The sequence below is a fragment of the Epinephelus fuscoguttatus genome, linkage group LG20, assembly GCF_011397635.1.
Source record: "Epinephelus fuscoguttatus linkage group LG20, E.fuscoguttatus.final_Chr_v1".
Lineage (NCBI taxonomy): Eukaryota > Metazoa > Chordata > Actinopteri > Perciformes > Serranidae > Epinephelus > Epinephelus fuscoguttatus.
This window is the reverse complement of record NC_064771.1, coordinates 33126868-33146492: the sequence shown is the minus strand read 5'-3', so window position 1 is coordinate 33146492 and position 19625 is coordinate 33126868. Positions and strand designations below refer to the sequence as shown.

Here is a 19625-nt window from a genome sequence, read left to right as displayed (position 1 = left end):
AAGACTTTCGCCTCTCATCCAAGCAGCCCAATGGTCGTTCCATCTTGACGTAGATGGCTAGCGTCAAGCTGGAACGACCATCGTTAAACAAAGGGGATGGCTTACGACACCACCAAATATTGCCTCAAGTTATACATTACCCCCCACATGGAAGCCACACAGATGGTTTGAGTTTGATTGGCCAGGTTTTGAGATACCTATTTTTTGGAAATGCAGTTTTATCAGTGCTGTGAGCACCACAGACAAACCGTTTCATAACAGCTGAAATGAAAATGTTGGCTGTTCTCTGGTTAATGTGCTCTCTGCAGCTGCTGTCTGTGTTCTGCCAAAGATTTTTTTGTGAGTGAAAATACCCATCACTCTGTAACACCACAGTACGACCGTCAATGGACTGTTTTTTTTTTTTTTTTTATTCTTTAGTTCAACAGGGACCAACAGTGGAGAAATAATCAGCCGATCGCCTCACATCAATCTAAAAGTTAAATTTAGATTCAGGACTTTCAGCATTTGGAGTAAGTAACTCCTGAGGTACAGCAGATTACAGCTGTTAATTTAATTTGTCAGATTCATTTAATTAACGCAGGTTGTAAACATCAATCAGGCTGCCACTAAACACCGTCGTGTTTGTGTTTCTCAGCCAACAAAAGGCGATCAGACAGTTGTGTTTATTTCAGCCTTCAGTTACTCACAAATGTTGACAAGGTAGATTCTGATCTGTTAAGTGGATTCACGTGGACACTGCAGACTGACAGCCTTTGTTGACGCTCATGGCCACACATGGCCTGTATACACTGTTACGTATTTTCCACAGAAGAAAGTATAAGACTCAGGAAAACACTCAACAACACTTAGTGTGGACAGTTGGTGTGAACAGTGGTCGTTGTTATCCGTCTCTCTCCTCACTAAACCTTAAGACACACGTCACAATAATCAGAGCTCAAGGTGAAAGTTTTTGTGTGGAAGCATCTTGTCTTCACTTCCTGTCACTTAAACACTGAGCACTGCTGCTACAATGTGTACCTGAAACAGTAAGTCCTCCATGTTCTTGTTATTTTTTCTCTTTCTCTGTCTCTCGCCTTCTCACCTCACCTCTCCTCTGTTCTCACTTTTCCTCCCGTTTTTTTCTCCACAGCTCTAAATTTGTATGCTCCTGTCTGCATCCTACCTGCTCTGCTCTGCCTTTGTCTTTACTGAAACTAACATCCCTGCACTCTTGGTGCATGTGTCCCAAAGTTTTAATAATCACGATATAACCAATTACCCAAAACTGCACGTCAGGACAGAGCCATTGCCCCACATCCTCTCCAACATGGCTGTGCTGTAGACGGGTATCTGCTCATAATTTGAGGTGACAAATTAATATAGTATAGATATTATTTTGTATCTCTTTGATTTGTAAACCCCATAATGGTTCTAATTATTCCATTTACATCCAAATCTACGCTGTGCTTTATTGCCCGAAGTTGCAAATATCTAAAGTGGTCCTGGTTGTTTGAAAACCCCTTTTCTATCTCCGTAATCAATCTGTTGATTTGGCCTGTGTGTTATTTCTACAATCAATTTTAAAATAAGAGAAGAAGGTGTTGTAAAGGCTAAGATGGCTGTAGATAACTGAATTATTATTTTTGGTTTTGCAACTTCACAGTTTTTAAGGCAAGAAATCCAGGTGAAAACATGCACTGGTCAGTTTTGAGATTTTCAAGGTGATATCTCTGTTTTTCCCCTGTTGTCTCTAATTTTTGTCTATAAATGTTTGGAATTTAACAACACATATATTTAAAGGCCATTTTTCTCATTCTCTGAGACAAAAAGCTAAACTTCAGTAGCACTTACTCGGGCTGTAAATCACTGGTTTCATAATGGTACGATATCATATCGATTCTTTTGACAACGATACAATATTTGTTGATATTACAAAGTGTGCCACGATTTTGATACGATGCAATTTATGGGCCTGCGATCGATATGAGAAGATATCATATGATCATATAACATGATCGATTAGAGAAGAAGCTTCAACCCCTTTCTTTTTTGCTTTTGGTCATAAAAGACAAAATCAACACATAAATAATGTAAAAAAAAAACAAAACTGTAGCTGCTTAAGGGCAGTAAAGTTTATTTTAAACTTTAAACAGCCATAAAACAACAAGATCATTTAACAAAGATAAATAATTCAGCTCGGTAATAAAAAGGTTCAGGGACATGTCAGGTTTTTTTTTGCTAGTGACCCATTATTAGCTAAACCATGTTTATATTGCATAAATTAGCCTAGCGGCTAGCAGACTTTCCTCCATTCATAACTCAACAAATTATTTGTACTTTTTCTTACTCACCATTGTTTAAAGTCACTGCATTAGAAGAGCTTGGTTTAATTTCAGTCTGCATGCACATTTTTTCAGATGTTACGCTATTCACCTGGGCTGTCTCCCCTTAAAAAGATTGCTTCGTCGACGTATGTAGTAGAGCTGAACACATTTGGTTAATGGATTAACTGATCAGCTGAAGAAAATCAGCAACTTTTTGATAATTGACTAATAATTTAAGTATTTTTAAAGAAAACCTTGGTTACAGATTCTCATAAGATTGTCTCCTTGTCTTCATCTTACATGTTGTAAACTGGAAATCTCTACGTTTGGACCGTTGCAACCTGATGATCATGATCACCTTTAGAGCTTTAGGAGACTGTGAAACGCAGTGTTTTCCACTATGGTCTCACATTTTAAGAGGCCAAACTATTAATCTGAAAAATAATCATGCTGCTGCTTATTTGTCGTGTAAGTTTTTGTTGGTCCTGGCAAAGCTTGCTGAGTTTGCTCTTTCTCTGCACCGTGCCTGCTTTACATTCATGAAGTGGTTCGCCTGAAGCTACTCGGTATAATCACTGTGTTTCACTGCCTGAATTAGCATCACGAGCATTTTCACAACAACTAGGGGTCAAGTGTGTTGCTCTACGGTTATTTTTAAAAGGAGCAATTTATTTGTTTTCTCCATGCACTGATTTCAGCTGCTGGTGTCAGGGTTTGGACTGGCCACCATTAAAGGGACAGTTCACTCCAAAATCAAAAATACATATTTTTCCTCTTACCTGTAGTGCTGTTTATCAGTCTTGATTGTTTTGGTGTGAGTTGCAGAGTGATATAACTCTTTCTAGCCAACTACACTCTCCAACCGTATCACCGCGCAGGAGGAAGCTTGCATACACTGCCAGCTCACTTAGCACCACTGAGCTAGCTAACGTTACAGCTCATGAGCACGAGCTTCTCGTCCATGAGTCGATGCCATCTAGTTTCGTTATACGGGAGAGAAGGCAGACATCTCTACGGCCGATATCTCCAACACTCTGCAGACTTCAGGGCGAACTGTCCTGTTAAGTTTCTGTTTTACTGAACTTAAGGCAAGAACAGATTTCTGGTAATAATACCAACACTAAACATTTGTTGAGATTTCGCTATACTAGTATATTTGCTATTTTATATGTTTCCTTTTTAATTTCCTTGAGCATTTTTCTTGTAAATGAAGGGGGGAATACACAGTCATGAAAATAAAGACAAACTGTTTTACTTGGGTTTTTTTTGAAGTTTTCTTTCTTTTTTTAAAACAAAAACGTACAACTTTATGTGAACAAAAGTTTCCAAAAGGCTCTAAAACTCTTCTAACAAGCACAGACTACATGTGCAGTGGCAACATAAAAGACATAAACATCAATGCAAATGTAGAAAACAATAAGGATTAAAACTAATAATTATTTTCAATATCAGTTTCATTGATTAATTTGTCTTTAAAATGTCAAAAAAAAATGCAAATTGTCCAAAATGATGTTTTAATTGCATTTTTTGTCCATAAACAAGAGATGTTGAATTTACGGTGATTGAAAACAAAATTTAACATTTAAAGAAGCTGCAACCAGCAAATTTTTGGCATTTTTGCTTAAATGTGTACTACGCACATGAACATGCTCGCCAGTGAAAGGGAACGTAAAAGCCAACCCCAGATTTACATGCTGTATTTGAGGGGTTTTTTTTGGCGCAGTGTCTCTTCAATGCCTGCTGCTTATGGTCTGGCGCCTGGTTGCCACCTTTTTTATAAAGCCACAGCCTCACTTGGGGGGACACGCCCATAAACGTGTACAAAAAATGAAAATAAAATTAGAAAACACAGGCAAAGGGCGGAGTCCCTGCAGAAAAATACACCACAGTCTATGACCGCCACGCACTTCTAGTGGGTCATAAGTGATGATTCAGAGGGATTATATATAGAACATCATCAACAAATTATTTTAAATATAATAATAAAATACATTTTTGTCTTTTAAATTTTAGAGATGAATCGTCTACTTATTTCAAGACTAAAAACAACATCTGCCAGTGTGTCCTGGAATAATTGTGTCCATGATTTATGTTACAGTATCTCTGAGGAGCCAGTGCTGTCGTATAAGTAGTAAAATGATCTATTGATGATGGTCATGATTATTTCCTTTTAGAAAAGTGTCTCTCTGGCCTGTTGGCTCATCCTCACACTCCTCCCCTCCTCATCCATTCTGACCTTGTTCTGCTTCTATTTGTTTGCCCTCCCTCCCCAAACACACACACACACGACCATCACACCCTCGGTCTTAACACCAGGCTGGATCCCAAACACAGAGGAGGTGCTAATAATAATGCTGCCAAGATGTGTGTCTGGTTAAGTGTGTGTACAGTGTGTGTGCGTGTGTGTGTGTGTGTTGGAGTGTAACTGATTGTGATGGATGAGGGGCAGTGCGGCTTCCAGCAGATGCAGGCTGTCTGTCTGATAGTGCATCTGTTTGTCTCTCTGCTTGGTGTGTGTTTGTCTGTGTGCTTTCATGTGTTTGGTTCCTGCAAGTGTTGTTTGTATTATTTGTGTGTGTGTGTGTGTGTGTGTGTGTGTGTGTGTGTGTGTGTGTGTGTGTGTGTGTTTTTGTGCAAATAGATTATCTCCTAATCTTGAGACAGTCCAATCTCCACACAGGCTTGAAATTAAGACTTTATTGGAATAGTGTTTGGAGCTCTAAAGCTCTAAATTACAGAAAGTGTTGCTAAGTGTCCACATTAAATAATCCTGTTTAATAACCTGTTCTTTTCTTTGTTTGCTGAGCTCATTACTATTGGCGATAAAAACTTCAGAGAATATTACTGGACACACTTCAATGCTTCAGTGGATTTCTGAAGTGCCAGGGAGGTAAATAGTTTTGTGATTTCACTGAGGAGTTTCTCTTCTCATGGTGCGGCCCTGTGTGGTTTTGATTCGGGCTTTGGATCTGAATCAAGGCTGACTGATTCATTCAGCTCTCTGATTGAAATCTTTCCGTTTCTGCAAGGCTTTTATTGTGTTTGCGATATTTCCTCTCATACGGGATTGTTCCTTATTTCATTGTCTGTCTGTCTGATTGTCTGAGAGTGGGTGCGTGTGTGTCTCTGAGCGGGTGTGTGTGTGTCTGATTCTCCGATGAGTCATTCAACATTTTCACAAAGTCCCAAAGTAATGGAACATTCTGTGTTGGCTCTGCTGATGGGAATAGCATCGAGGTAGACGGCTGTGTGGCTGTAAAAGTTTTATTTGATGGCTGTGTTTTTCTTTATTACTTCCCTTCTGTTCCTCCAGCCCACTGTCCACCTTTGCTGCAACTCTGGGTACACTGCAGGGCCAAAACTATGTGGACAAGCACACATTACACACATACTCACCAGCCACTTTACTGGGTACACCTGTTCAACTGCTTGTTAACGCAAATAGCTAATCAGCCAGCAACTCAATGCATTTAGTCACATGGTGAAGACGAGCTGCTGAAGTTCAAACGGAGCATCTGAATGAGGAAGAAAGGTGACTTTGAACGTGGCATGGTTGTTGGTGCCAGACGGGCTGGTCTGAGTATTTACTGGGATTTTCACACACAACCATCTCTAGGGTTTACAGAGGATGGTCCCAAAAAGGGAAAATATCCAGTGAGCCAAAATGCCTTGTTGATGCCAGAGGTCAGAGGAGAATGGCCAGACTGGTTCAAGATGATAGAAAGGCAACAGGAAGTCAAATAAGCACTGGTTCCAACCAAGGTGTGCAGAAGACCATCTCTGAAGCAACAACACCTTGTCCAACCTTGAAGCAGATGGGCTACAGCAGCAGAAGACCACACCAGGTGCCACTCCTGTCAGCTAACAACAGGAAACTGAGGCTACAATTCACACAGGCTCACCAAAACTGGACAATAGAAGATTGGAAAAACGTTGCCTGGTCTGATGAGTCTGGATTTCTGCTGCCACATTCAGATGGTAGGGGCAGAATTTGGAAGCATGGATCCATCCTGCCTTGTATCAACGGTTCAGGCTGCTGCTGGTGATGTAATGGTGTGGGGGAGATTTTCTTAGTACCAACTGAGCATGGTTTAAACACCACAGCCTACCTGAGTATTGTTGCTGAGCGTGTCCATCCCTTTATGACCACAGTGTACCCATCTTCTGATGGCTACTTCCAGCAGGATAACGCTCCATGTCACAAAGCTCAAATCATCTCAAACTGGTTTCTTGAACATGACAATGAGTTCACTGTACTCCAATGGCCTCCACAGTCACCAAATCTCAATCCAATAGAGCACCTTTGGGATGTGGTGGAACGGGAGATTCTCATCATGGATGTGCAGCCGACAAATCTGCAGCAACTGTGTGATGTCATCATGTCAATATGGACCAACATCTCTGAGGAATGTTTCCAGCACCTTGTTGAATCTATGACACCAAGAATTCTGAAGGTAAAAGGGGTCCAACCCAGTACTAGCAAGGTGTGCGTAATAAAGTGGCCAATGAATGTATGTCTTTGTAATGCACCTCATTCTAAACCATGTGCATTAATCTGCAGCTATAACCTCCTCAACACTTCAGCGAAGACCTCTCCAAGATTTTGAAACCTGGCTGCAGGGATTTGCTCCCATTTGGCCACAAGAGCATTAGTGAGCATTCCACTTCATCCCAGTTGTTGACTCTGTGCAGACCAGCCAAGTTTTTCCACACCTAACTCAGAAAACCATTTCTTTATGGAGTTGGCTTGCCACTTACTTGACTAGTGGAGCACAGTTCTTCTCCAGTGCTTTCTGTCTTGGGCGGCTTCACCTATTGACCTCAAGCCCTGATGCTGTAAAGTCATTGTGGTTGTTTTTGTAGTCATTGTTATCCCACCACGCCCACCAGAGCGCTTTTAGCCAGCTTGATTCCCGGTTACTGCCCACCATGCATCGCCCCATTTGGCAATCTCATACTTTGCCTTTTTCAACTCCCACAGTGAGGATCAGGGGTCAGACTTGTGGCAGACAGCTGGCTTGTGCACGGGGTCATTGTCATGCTGAAACAGGACAGCCTTTGCCAGACTGTTGTACAAGTTGGTGCTATTGTGTAAAATATAATTATGTGCTCTAGCTGAGGAGAAATACGTCCACATTTTGGGTGATTTGCTTATTTGCTCTCTTTCCAAAAGCAAGTTGGAACGATTGGTGAATGTCATGTTGTAGTGTGGAGCTGGAATCAGGACGCAGCAAGCCTGGCTCTTTTTTAAAGTGATAAATAGAATCTACCAGCACATCAAATGCTCACTAATTGACCTTGTTGTTTGATCCGTGAATAACAGAAATATAAAAACTATTTGATGTTTCACAGGCAGATAAGTTTTGTACATATTTCTTAACGAACAGCCGTGTGCAGCATAGTGTTGGCACGGTACCAAAATTGGGACCCACGGTACGATACCAGTGCAGGTATCACGGTTCTGAGTAGTATCACGATACCACAGCAAAAATGAGGCAGATGTGCCTTTTGTCATTTATAAAAAGATGAATCACTTCTCTATAATACATCACTGATATTTCAATGGAATAAATGACTTATTGACTTATTCATACTTCAAAAACAGCATCAATAAGTGATTAACATAGGGGGGATCAAAATAAAATAAATAAAATAAAAATCAACCAGCCACCCTCCTCCCCTGACAAGTTAAGAACAGTCCCTTCATAAGTAAAGAACAGTCCCTTCAGTGCGGGGAGGTTTGTGGACCGTTACCTGCCACAGAGAGAGAAATGTGAACGGCTCGCCTTTCATTTCTGCTGCTGGTTGAAATCTGTACTGGCACAGCGTGCTCCTGAATGGTTTCTTTTGCTCGCACAAAAATATTTTTAGTCGCAAATGCAAATAAAATGCTCGCACCGTAGAGCTCTGTGGAAAATAAATCACTGTAGCATATATAAACAAATCTAGCCTACAAGTAAAAAGAAATAAATAATAACTTTCACTGCTTAAAGATCATCAGTAGCTCAGCGAATACCTGAAATGTCACTGGATACAAACCACTGCAGCAGCATATTGAGTGCCAGGTGGCCAGTGCGCGCCGTTATTGGACAGCGCATGGACACTCACCCTCTTGTGACTGGACTTTGAACTTATCCCACAGTAGTGGCACAGTGAGGTACAGTAGTACTACAGTACTCCAACATTATGGCATCATACAGTACAGGCCAAAAGTTTGGACGCACCTTCTCATTCAATGCGTTTTCTTTATTTTCATGACTATTTACATTGTAGATTCTCACTGAAGGCATCAAAACTATGAATGAACACATGTGGAGTTATGTACTTAACAAAAAAAGGTGAAATAACTGAAAACATGTTTTATATTCTAGTTTCTTCAAAATAGCCACCCTTTGCTCTGATTACTGCTTTGCACACTCTTGGCATTCTCTCCATGAGCTTCAAGAGGTAGTCACCTGAAATGGTTTTCCAACAGTCTTGAAGGAGTTCCCAGAGGTGTTTAGCACTTGTTGGCCCCTTTGCCTTCACTCTGCGGTCCAGCTCACCCCAAACCATCTCGATTGGGTTCAGGTCTGGTGACTGTGGAGGCCAGGTCATCTGCCGCAGCACTCCATCACTCTCCTTCTTGGTCAAATAGCCCTTACACAGCCTGGAGGTGTGTTTGGGGTCATTGTCCTGTTGAAAAATAAATGATGGTCCAACTAAACGCAAACCGGATGGGATGGCATGTCGCTGCAGGATGCTGTGGTAGCCATGCTGGTTCAGTGTGCCTTCAATTTTGAATAAATCCCCAACAGTGTCACCAGCAAAACACCCCCACACCATCACACCTCCTCCTCCATGCTTCACAGTGGGAACCAGGCATGTGGAATCCATCCGTTCACCTTTTCTGCGTCTCACAAAGACACGGCGGTTGGAACCAAAGATCTCAAATTTGGACTCATCAGACCAAAGCACAGATTTCCACTGGTCTAATGTCCATTCCTTGTGTTTCTTGGCCCAAACAAATCTCTTCTGCTTGTTGCCTCTCCTTAGCAGTGGTTTCCTAGCAGCTATTTGACCATGAAGGCCTGATTCGCACAGTCTCCTCTTAACAGTTGTTCTAGAGATGGGTCTGCTGCTAGAACTCTGTGTGGCATTCATCTGGTCTCTGATCTGAGCTGCTGTTAACTTGCGATTTCTGAGGCTGGTGACTCGGATGAACTTATCCTCAGAAGCAGAGGTGACTCTTGGTCTTCCTTTCCTGGGTCGGTCCTCATGTGTGCCAGTTTCGTTGCAGCGCTTGATGGTTTTTGCGACTCCACTTGGGGACACATTTAAAGTTTTTGCAATTTTCCGGACTGACTGACCTTCATTTCTTAAAGTAATGATGGCCACTCGTTTTTCTTTAGTTAGCTGATTGGTTCTTGCCATAATATGAATTTTAACAGTTGTCCAATAGGGCTGTCGGCTGTGTATTAACCTGACTTGTGCACAACACAACTGATGGTCCCAACCCCATTGATAAAGCAAGAAATTCCACTCATTAACCCTGATAAGGCACACCTGTGAAGTGGAAACCATTTCAGGTGACTACCTCTTGAAGCTCATGGAGAGAATGCCAAGAGTGTGCAAAGCAGTAATCAGAGCAAAGGGTGGCTATTTTGAAGAAACTAGAATATAAAACATGTTTTCAGTTATTTCACCTTTTTTTGTTAAGTACATAACTCCACATGTGTTCATTCATAGTTTTGATGCCTTCAGTGAGAATCTACAATGTAAATAGTCATGAAAATAAAGAAAACGCATTGAATGAGAAGGTGTGTCCAAACTTTTGGCCTGTACTGTATGTACCGTGGTGTTTCAGTACCGCGGCCTACCGTTGGTACCAGTATACCATGCAACACCAGTGCAGCATCACAGAATCTAACTGAATCTGACAACCTGTGCTACAGCTGACTGATGGCTGTAACCTCCACTTGCCACGTGCGTAAGGCAATAAGGCCTTTGCATGCAGTACCCCACATGCAAAGTCAAGGTAATGTGTGCTTTAGATAATTTGTATTGTTTAAATGAAAGTTAACTAATGTAGGCCAGCTTTACTTCTTTATTAGGGAAGCGCGGTATTATATGACCGGTGTAGCTATTTAGCTAGTCGCCCAAAGTCTTGTGGACTTTTGTAAACACCCCTGAGTGCATGATGAATCATCAAACATTTGAAACCATTTATCTAGTTTTACAGAAGGGGAAAAGACAGGGATTTTAATGAAGAAGAATCGGATATATTTGGCATATAACTAGAGATAAATGATAACTTAACACAGGGACACAGGATTTAAATTTAGGAATGTATGTTTCATTTAACCAGGTCTTTAAATGGAGCAAAGGTGCACAGGGATGTCCACATGCTTTTAGCTTTTGTAACGTATCTGTATATTCATTTAGACATCAATCTTTTTTTTCCCCGAGTCATCATTCGCTGTAATCTCACTGCTTCTCGCACTCTTGTAGCCCTCTGCTCTTATATGCTAATCACTTCTCTCTGCGGGACTGTTGTGAGAGTGCAGGATACTTCTCTCCACTCCTGTCTCCCTCTAATCTCTGTTGTCAGCATAATACTTTGAGAGAATTCCACACTTACACAACTTTACTCTTCACAACACGTCACGTCAAACTTGCTTGTCACTGGCAGCTTTGCGGATGAAACAGGAAGCCTAATCATGCTCGTCAGAAGCTGTGACGGACCCCTCTGCATTTCCATTCATGTTTCTCTTGCTGCTCTCCTGCTAGCTGGCCTACATACAGGCATCACTATCGCACACACACTTTCACACTCTCTTTTTGCTTGCGCTGTCTCTTCCCATCACACTACATTCATCTCTCCTCCTCTTCCTCAGTCCTTGTCTCACCGTCTCTTGCCCCGATTCTTGGATTTTATTCATCACGTTGTGCACGTTCCTTCCTGTCTTACTCTCTCTGGCTCTCCCTGCTCCCCTCCTCTTTTCTGTGAGACTTTATCCACCCTGACAGTGTTGGTGTTTTCCGCATCACTGCATCTGCTGTTGCAGTAGCTTTTGCAGTTTAAGCAAATCATACTGAGCGTTTTGGTTTGACCTGTATAGAGACATAACAAAAGGGCTGCTTAAGGAAGCGAACAGTTTGTTTGATATTTAATTTTTAGGATAAATTTCCAGGATGGATGCTTTACCCAAACTGTCTTGATGTGGGAAAGCTGCACATTGGAAACATCAGGGAGGTGAAAACAACTACGTAGCAACTTGCAAATAATACTGAATTATTATAGCCACCATTTATTAGAAGAGGCTTCTCTTCCCTACTTCAGGACAGCTGTCCTATTTGTCTCAGTAGATCAGAATCTGCTACGTACTGTTTTACTTTGTCCTCTAGAATATGTTTTATGTAATAGGTACAGTAGAGCTGCAGACTTGGTTGATTCAGGCAATTCACACAAATTAGAACTTTAGACCTAATCTGGGTTGTGTTTCCCAAAAGCATCCTGCATGGTTAAAATGAATGTGAAGACCCTGCTGACATTCTTTTATCATTAATACCAGAGATGGGGGACTCGAGTCACATGACTTGACTTGAGTCCGACTCAGGTTGCAAATATGATTACTTGAGACTTGCTTGACTAACTTGCTTGACTTTGGCTTTGCATTCATGACTTGAGACTTGACTTTGATTTGAGACAAATGACTCGGAAGGACTTGGCTTTAATTCAGTATTAAAGGCACGGTAAGCACTGTTGGGCGTCACTTCTGTTTACGTTCCACTATGTTATCAAACACAACGGAGCTTGCTCCTTGACTCTGTCATGAACGAGCGATAGCTGCTAGTTACCCTGGATTTACACACCTGTTCAAGGGATATTGCACCCAAAAATGAAAATTCAGCCATTATCTACTCACCCATATGCTGAGGGAGGCTCAGGTGAAGTTTTAGAGTCCTCACAACACTTGCAGAGATCCAAGGGGAGAGGAGGTAGCAACAAAACTCCACCTAATGGAGGCTGACGGCGCCACAGATTCAAACGTCCAAAAACACATAATTGAAACCACAAAATATCTCCATACTGCTCGTCCGTAGTGATCCAAGTGTCCTGAAGCCCCGACATAAAAAGTTGTTTGGAAAAACGTCATTTGAACTCTGTTTTTAGCCTCATTGTAGCCTGTAGCTCTGACTGCCTCTCTGTGTACCGCGCTCACGTTTGCACACTTGCACAAGACCGTGAGACATGGGCACCGCGTTCATGTGTGTGTGCCTGCTTTCCCTGGTCTCATACTGATTTGCAGAGCCTGGGCTGCCTACGGAGACCGGACTTTTTCCACAGCATATTCAGAGGACATGTAGCTAGCAGATCGTGAGGAGATGTTTGCTGTATGTGACATATGACTTGACTTGTGACTTGCTTGACCCGAGCAATGACTCGACTTGACTTACTTGACTTATAGTGCTCAGGGACTTGACTTGACCTGCTTGATTCTTATTACAACTAACTTGGGACTTGCTTGAGACTTGAAGGTAAAGACTTGAGACTTGCTTGTGACTTGCACATGTGTGACTTTCCCCCATGTCTGCTTTATATCAATGCTCTCTTTACGTGACGGTTGATGTAAAATGGGAAAATAAAAACAAATACATGCACATGAAAGAAAATGATTGTGCAGTTGCATTGCTCAGTTTCTGGTTTTCATTACCCTCACCTCACCTTTTACCAGGGTCTCAGATATTATTATCTTATTAGCTTATTAGCTTGTTAGGGCTCTGGCTTGTTCACAGTCATCTTTAGGAAAGGCCAGGTGATGCAAATTACAAAGCTTCATAAATACTCTGACTCCTGAAATCTTGTCCCGTCAATCAGCAGCCATGGGCTCCTCTGAACAGCTGCCTAGGACTCTGAAAACTAAAATAACTGATGCTCACAAAGCAGGAGGAGACTATAAGAAGATAGCAAAGTGTTTTCAGGGAGCTGTTCGACAATTAACAGGTGGAGGTCAAGTTGAGGTCTGGAAGACCAAGAAAACTTTCTGAGAGAGCTGCTCGTAGGATTGTTAGAAAGGCAAATCAAAACCCCTGTTTGACTGCAAAAGACCTGCAGGAAGATTCATCAGACTCTGGAGTGGTGGTGCACTGTTCTACTGTGCAGACACACCTGTACAAATATGACCTTCATGGAAAGGGCCTTCAGAAGAAACCTTTCCTGTGTCCTCACCACTAAATTCAGCATCAGAAGTTAAAATTACAGTTAAAATACAACTTTAATGAAAAGAACACCTGTCCAACTGTTAAACACGGGGGTGGATGGATCATGCTTTGGGCCTGTGTTGCAGCCAGTGGCACAGGAATATTTCACAGGTAGAGGGAAGAATGGATTCAGTTAGAATCAGAAATTTGGCACAGTGGTAGAGGGTCATGGGAGGATGCCAATGAAGCAATATTACATCAATTGGCCAAAGGGGGGCGCTATAGCAACCGACTGAAATTGCAAACTTTGGATGGGCATATCTCATGCCCCGTATGTCGTAGAGACATGAAACTTTGCACAGAGATGCCTCTCCTCATGAGGAACACATTTGCCTCAAGAACCCATAACTTCCGCTTATATAGATTTTCCGCCATTTTGAATTTTTTGAAAAACTCTTCAAATGGATCTCTTCCTAGGAAATTTGAGCGATCTGCATGAAACTGGGTGAACATAATCTAGGGACCAATATCTAAAGTTCCCTCTTGGCAAAAGTTGGAAAACTTCCTAAAACTGAGCTTCTATAAGGCAATGAATATTGCGGAGGGCGTGGCTCATCACATAAAGGTGTATAACATCTCAAGGGTTTCACCCATCACCACGCAACTTTGTAGGCATATGACCACACATAATCTGAGGGGACCCCTCCATTATTGACCCCATCAAACAAAATGGGGGCGCTAGAGAGCTCATTTCTTATCTAGGCCTAACCGCCATATGGATTTATACTAAACTTGGTAGATATGTAGAACAGGACGCCTCAAGGTGACTGGAGAAATTTAACTCTAATTGGCAACTGGGTGGCGCTATAACAACAGAAAAATGCTTCAAAATGGCTAAAATGCAACCGATCGCTGTGGCTCCCCCTGTGGACCAATGTTTTTGTTTTTTGTCTAATTTTTGGTATGACTAAGTCATGGTATGGTATGCTGTACTCAATGGGTATGGACTAGTACATAAGTATTCACCGTACATAAAAATTTGACCAATGTTGCCTAAACTTTTGCATACAACTGCATTCATCTATCATTAGGTCTCTGCATTGAAAGCACTTGGTTTCATCCATATAAACAACACTATTAACTTTAATGGTTAACATTCAGAGACCAGATGATGATTCTCTGCATAATTTATCATGGTTAGAACAAAGAGTGAATCTCACAGGTCTGACAGCAGCAAAACAACTGCTCCTTATATGTTACCAGAAAGACGTTGGTTACTTTCATGGTTGGACGTTGTTTATTCAGAACAAAGAGCAGCGAGACAACATGTAGTGGAGGCAGAACGTCTTTTAATTTAGTCTGAAGAGGCAGAAAAAGTACACAGTTAATACTTTAATACTTTGTTCTGAGATGCCCTTTAGTATAACTCACTCTGCTCTCTGTTTTTTCTGCCTCTGCAGCTCTCACCAACTGACAAGAGTTTGGAGTTTGACAGAGACTTTCGCATCAGGCACTACGCAGGAGATGTGGTGTAAGTGTCTTAAGGTTTTATTTATTCAGGAAAAGCTTTTACCGGTGATTCATGCTCCTTTTCCCACATTTGTACATTTTTACATATTCATGCCTCAGAGCTGCCTACTGAAACCACAGGCTTGTACTTTTGGCCGCTTCAGGAGCAGATGGGAGTTTGGGTTCCTGAATGAAACTCGACGGTTGTTTGGAGATGTGGGAGCACCACTCATTCACACTCTATGACTAGATGTTGGCCAAATATTCTTTTCATATCCCAGATCTATTCAACCCACTGTATATGAATATTTGCCACCATGCAGTTACTTTCTGAGAAGGAATACATCACTCCTTTGACCCTTTAGTTTATGTACAGTAATGCTTTAGGTCAGTTATTGTAAATATAAAAACACATATGGGGAACTTCCGTTTCTCTGCACAAATAAAACTGTCCAATATCAGTCACCCACAGTGTGAGAACACAGCACACTTTATCATAGCTCTTTAATACCTACAGGAGTGCCTGCAATCCCATTTGCTTATCTATTTTTAAATGCCGGTAGAATTGCAACCAAATAAGATAGAGCAATAATTCTTTTTGCATATAAAACCAGAGGAGTTACACTAACATATCATGCATTCATTGTGTCCCAGGGCACACAAAATATGTGTAAAATATATATATATCCATACATACTAATAAAATTTGGGATTTAAGGGTTGTATTGATGTAAAGCACATTAAATTGCTCCAAAAATGGCACTACAGCATGTAAAAATGTAAAGATGTGCTCTGGCAGACTTGTTCTATGGTAGGTCATAAAGGGCTAAAGGGATAGTTCAGAGTTTTTGAAGTAGGGTTGTATGGGGTATCCATAGAGAATAAATTACTAACAGTAGATTTTAGTCAGCTCGCCCCCAGTTTGAAGAAGTAGGCTTGAGAAAAACAGTGATTCAACATTGCTGATCACAGGAGCTGCTGGTCAACACTGCCTCGACCAATATTTTTTTTTTGCTATTGTGTGACCTTTGCTTTTAAAAGGGTTAGTTCAGATTCACCAAAGTCACACAATAGTGCAAACTAAATAACTAATTTGAATTTTCTGCTAACAGAACACACAACATTTAATAACCCATGTAGATTCCTCTTGATCAGTGTGAATGAGGAATAATTGAAAGATTATTTCATGCACATTCATTTCTTGATAATTCCCCTCATGAGAAGAGTTTTACTCAGCCTGGGTGCTAATTTAAAGCAGGCACACAGGCGTGATGAATCATTGGACTAAAAAAGATCCCATTGTAATCTGCAGTCGTGAAATAAAACAACTGAAATGCATCAAAAATAACCCTCTGTGTGGAACAGCCAGCAATTTGCCCCTGCTTCACATTCAAAACATAAGGACGCAGAAACACACACACACACACACACACACACACTGTGCACACTTGAACATTTAAATGACATCTTCATTGCCTGACGTCCCCCAAAATGACAGCAGCACTTTCCAATCCCCAAAGTGTATGGACACCATTCAAATGAATAAATCACACACGCTAAGCCCCCAAAAAGTGCTCTCAGTGAAACGTGTTGAGCCCATTTGTGAGGGCTAAGTGTCTGCCACCCAGGGGAGGGCTCAGGCAGAGGAGCCTGACTGGCAGGCCTGATTGATCCCTGAGCCACTTAGACCAGGCAGGAGGCAGAGTGCCGCACACATCTCCCAGCATGCCGCAGAACAGCGCTGCTATTTATAGCAGGTTCATCACTTAACAGCTCACATTAAATTCAAGTGTATATTGACACGGGCTGTAAGGATGGGCTTATATTTAGATCAAACCACAGTTTATACAACCAGTGGCCACTTTATTAGGTACAGCTGCTCGTTATGGCTTGATTGACTGAGCTCAGACCTGGTCAGGAGGTTCAGCTGTTGTTCAGACCGAAGATCAGAATGGAGAATAAATGAGATGTAAATGACTTTGATGGTGAGGTGGTTAAAGTATCTCGGAAACCGCTGATGTACTCAAACAACCCTGCTTGAGTAGATCAGCAAGGCTCCATCCTGCCTGTGATTCAGTGTGGGGGACATCTTCTTTGCACAACTTTAAAGGATTACTTTGATTTTTTTTTTTAACCCTGGACTCTATTTTGACATGTTTTTGTGTCCAAGTGACTGCTCAGAGCAACTTTTTTGAAATTAGTATTGAGCGGGGGGGTAAACAGGCTGCAATGGAACCACTCAGGGCTGCACATCCACATAAAGTGCTTGTTTTTGCCACTGATAGGCTCAGTTTATCATTCTCAGTGTCTGACAACTTTGTGGAAAGGATCCCTATAGTGATAGTCCATTTTGTTAAAGAGTAAGACCCTTTTTGTTCAACCCTTTTTTTCGCTATCGCCACCCCACCAGACTTCATTTAAATAAACAATAATTTTATCATCGTAAAGCACACTTCTTTTAGAGGCGACAGAAGCAAAATAAAACTTGCAAAAACAGTCTTGGTTTGCCTTTCCACTGTTCCAACAATCTCCAACAGTGGTCGGGTTAAAATAAACGCCTAATTCACCCAGTTAGATGTGAAAATATGCTGACTCTATACATGCTAAAATTCCTGATTATTTGAATGGAGTCTGGTGAGTTTGGCGATGGCGATTTCGGGGCTGTTTCTGGTTGAACAAACAGGATCTTACTCTTTAACACAAAGCTCTATCTCTGTAGGGATCCTTTCCATTAAGTTGTCACACACTTAGAATAACAACCTGAGCCTGCCTGTGGCAAAAACAAGCACTTTTATGGGATGTACATTGACGTATGTGCCCCTAGAGATGCACCGATCCAGCTTTTTCAGTTTCAATACCGATCCAGATGCTGTGGCTTTTAGTATCAGCCGATATCCGATACCAATCCGATACCATGGTTGACCTAAAAAGCTAAAGCCTTTACATGTAGAACAGAAAAGACTAGAGGCATCAGGCATTGATGACTACACAGTTCTTTCCTAAGATCAAATGAAACAAGATGAAGCATTAATGCAATGATGAACTATTTACTTAACAAAAATAAACAATTGTCTAACAGCAGTTAAATAGTGTGAAATACCTCCACACAGCAGATTCTCTCTTTCACTCCATGACGTATGACGTAGCTCGTGTCGCAATAGATTTAAAGGGAAAGGATCGCCTCAGGTATAGGCTGCATTTTCCAATACCTGATCCATCTATTTTGATGATATCCGGGCCGATAATCGATCCAGATATTGGATCCGTGCATCCCTATGTGCCCCATGTGGTTTCATTGTAGCCTGTGTCGCAGCTGCTACTGTATCTGCAGCCCTCTCACTCACCACCGGACCAGTTTCAAAAACTGTTGTTCGCATTAGTTAGAAAAAAAACATGGAAAACAGGGTCCAGATTGAAAAATACCAAAGTGCTGATACTGAGCGTGGTTTGAATGCCTCAGCCTAAGTATCGTTGGTTGCCATGTGCATCCTTTGTGTTCACAGTCTGCCCATCTTCTAGTGGCTGCGTCCAGCAGGATAAAGCACCATCTCAAAACGCACTCTCATCTCAATCTACGTCTACCAATGACAATGGGTTCATGCTACTCCAGTGGCCTGGGTTAGGGTTAGGGTTAGAGACGCCAGATCTCTAATAAAGCAGCACTTTTAGGATGTGGTGGAGCGGGAGATTCACTGCATGAATGTGCAGCTGACAGATCTGCATCGACTGCTCGATACTGTCACGTCAACACGAAGCAGCACCTTGTTGTATCCATGCTGCAAAGAAGTCAGACTGTTCTGGGGCCAGTGTCAGAGCCGTGTATGTAATAAAGTGGCCACTGAGTGTAAATTGGTAGTTGCAGGATGATTCAGACTTATCTGTAAGTAAAGGTTAAAGTAATCATGTAGTTATGATGCTACTGGCTAACAACAGTAAGCAGCATGTATGTGCATTTACCTTCCTCCCTCTCTTCACAGGTACTCAGTGGTGGGTTTTATTGATAAGAACAAAGACACTCTGTTCCAGGATTTCAAGAGACTGCTATACAACAGGTAACACACACACACACGCTCACACAAAGTGATACACACCTCTTCAATCACCTCCACACACTGTATTCACTGTACTCCTTGCAGCACTTTGATTACATGACACCCCTCCAGAAAGAACAGCACAGGACTAGTACAGCTAATCTCCTCTCAGCCGGCTCTCATCCTCCTCCTCTCCTCCAACCCTCTGGCGCTTTTCCTCTGCTGAATATAAATGTGAGGTCTAGTAATTCCCGACCTGTCTAATGTGCATTTTATGATGCTCTTAACTCAGGTCAAAAGCAACACGTTTGGATAGCATCCAAATGTGTTTTAACGTGGGTCCTAATGACCTAATGGAAACACCTTTTCCTGGTTTAGTGTATCCAGAGTCTGAAGTGAAATACAAATTGTGCAAGGTAGCAGTCTTGTGCCCCAAAACCTCCTACGATCCTGCGTTCTCATATGAGGACATTACACGTTGGGATTGCTTGACCTAAAACTTCACTCTGCTTAACTCAGACCTGTTGTCCTTGTCAGTGGACACTTTATTGCTCCATCTAGTTTTAGCAGAAGCACAGCACGCTAATCCATTTAA

At 41.8% G+C, this 19625-nt stretch overlaps 1 protein-coding gene across 1 annotated transcript in view; it reads left to right on the top strand.

Moving 5' to 3' along the window:
• Nucleotides 1-19625, top strand: part of myo1d (myosin 1D) — a 193458-nt gene that overhangs the window by 66667 nt on the left and 107166 nt on the right. Inside the window, exons 12-13 of the mRNA XM_049564439.1 lie at nucleotides 14951-15021; nucleotides 18977-19051. Coding sequence (XP_049420396.1) covers nucleotides 14951-15021; nucleotides 18977-19051 — 146 coding nt within the window. The remainder of the gene's footprint in view (nucleotides 1-14950; nucleotides 15022-18976; nucleotides 19052-19625) is intronic.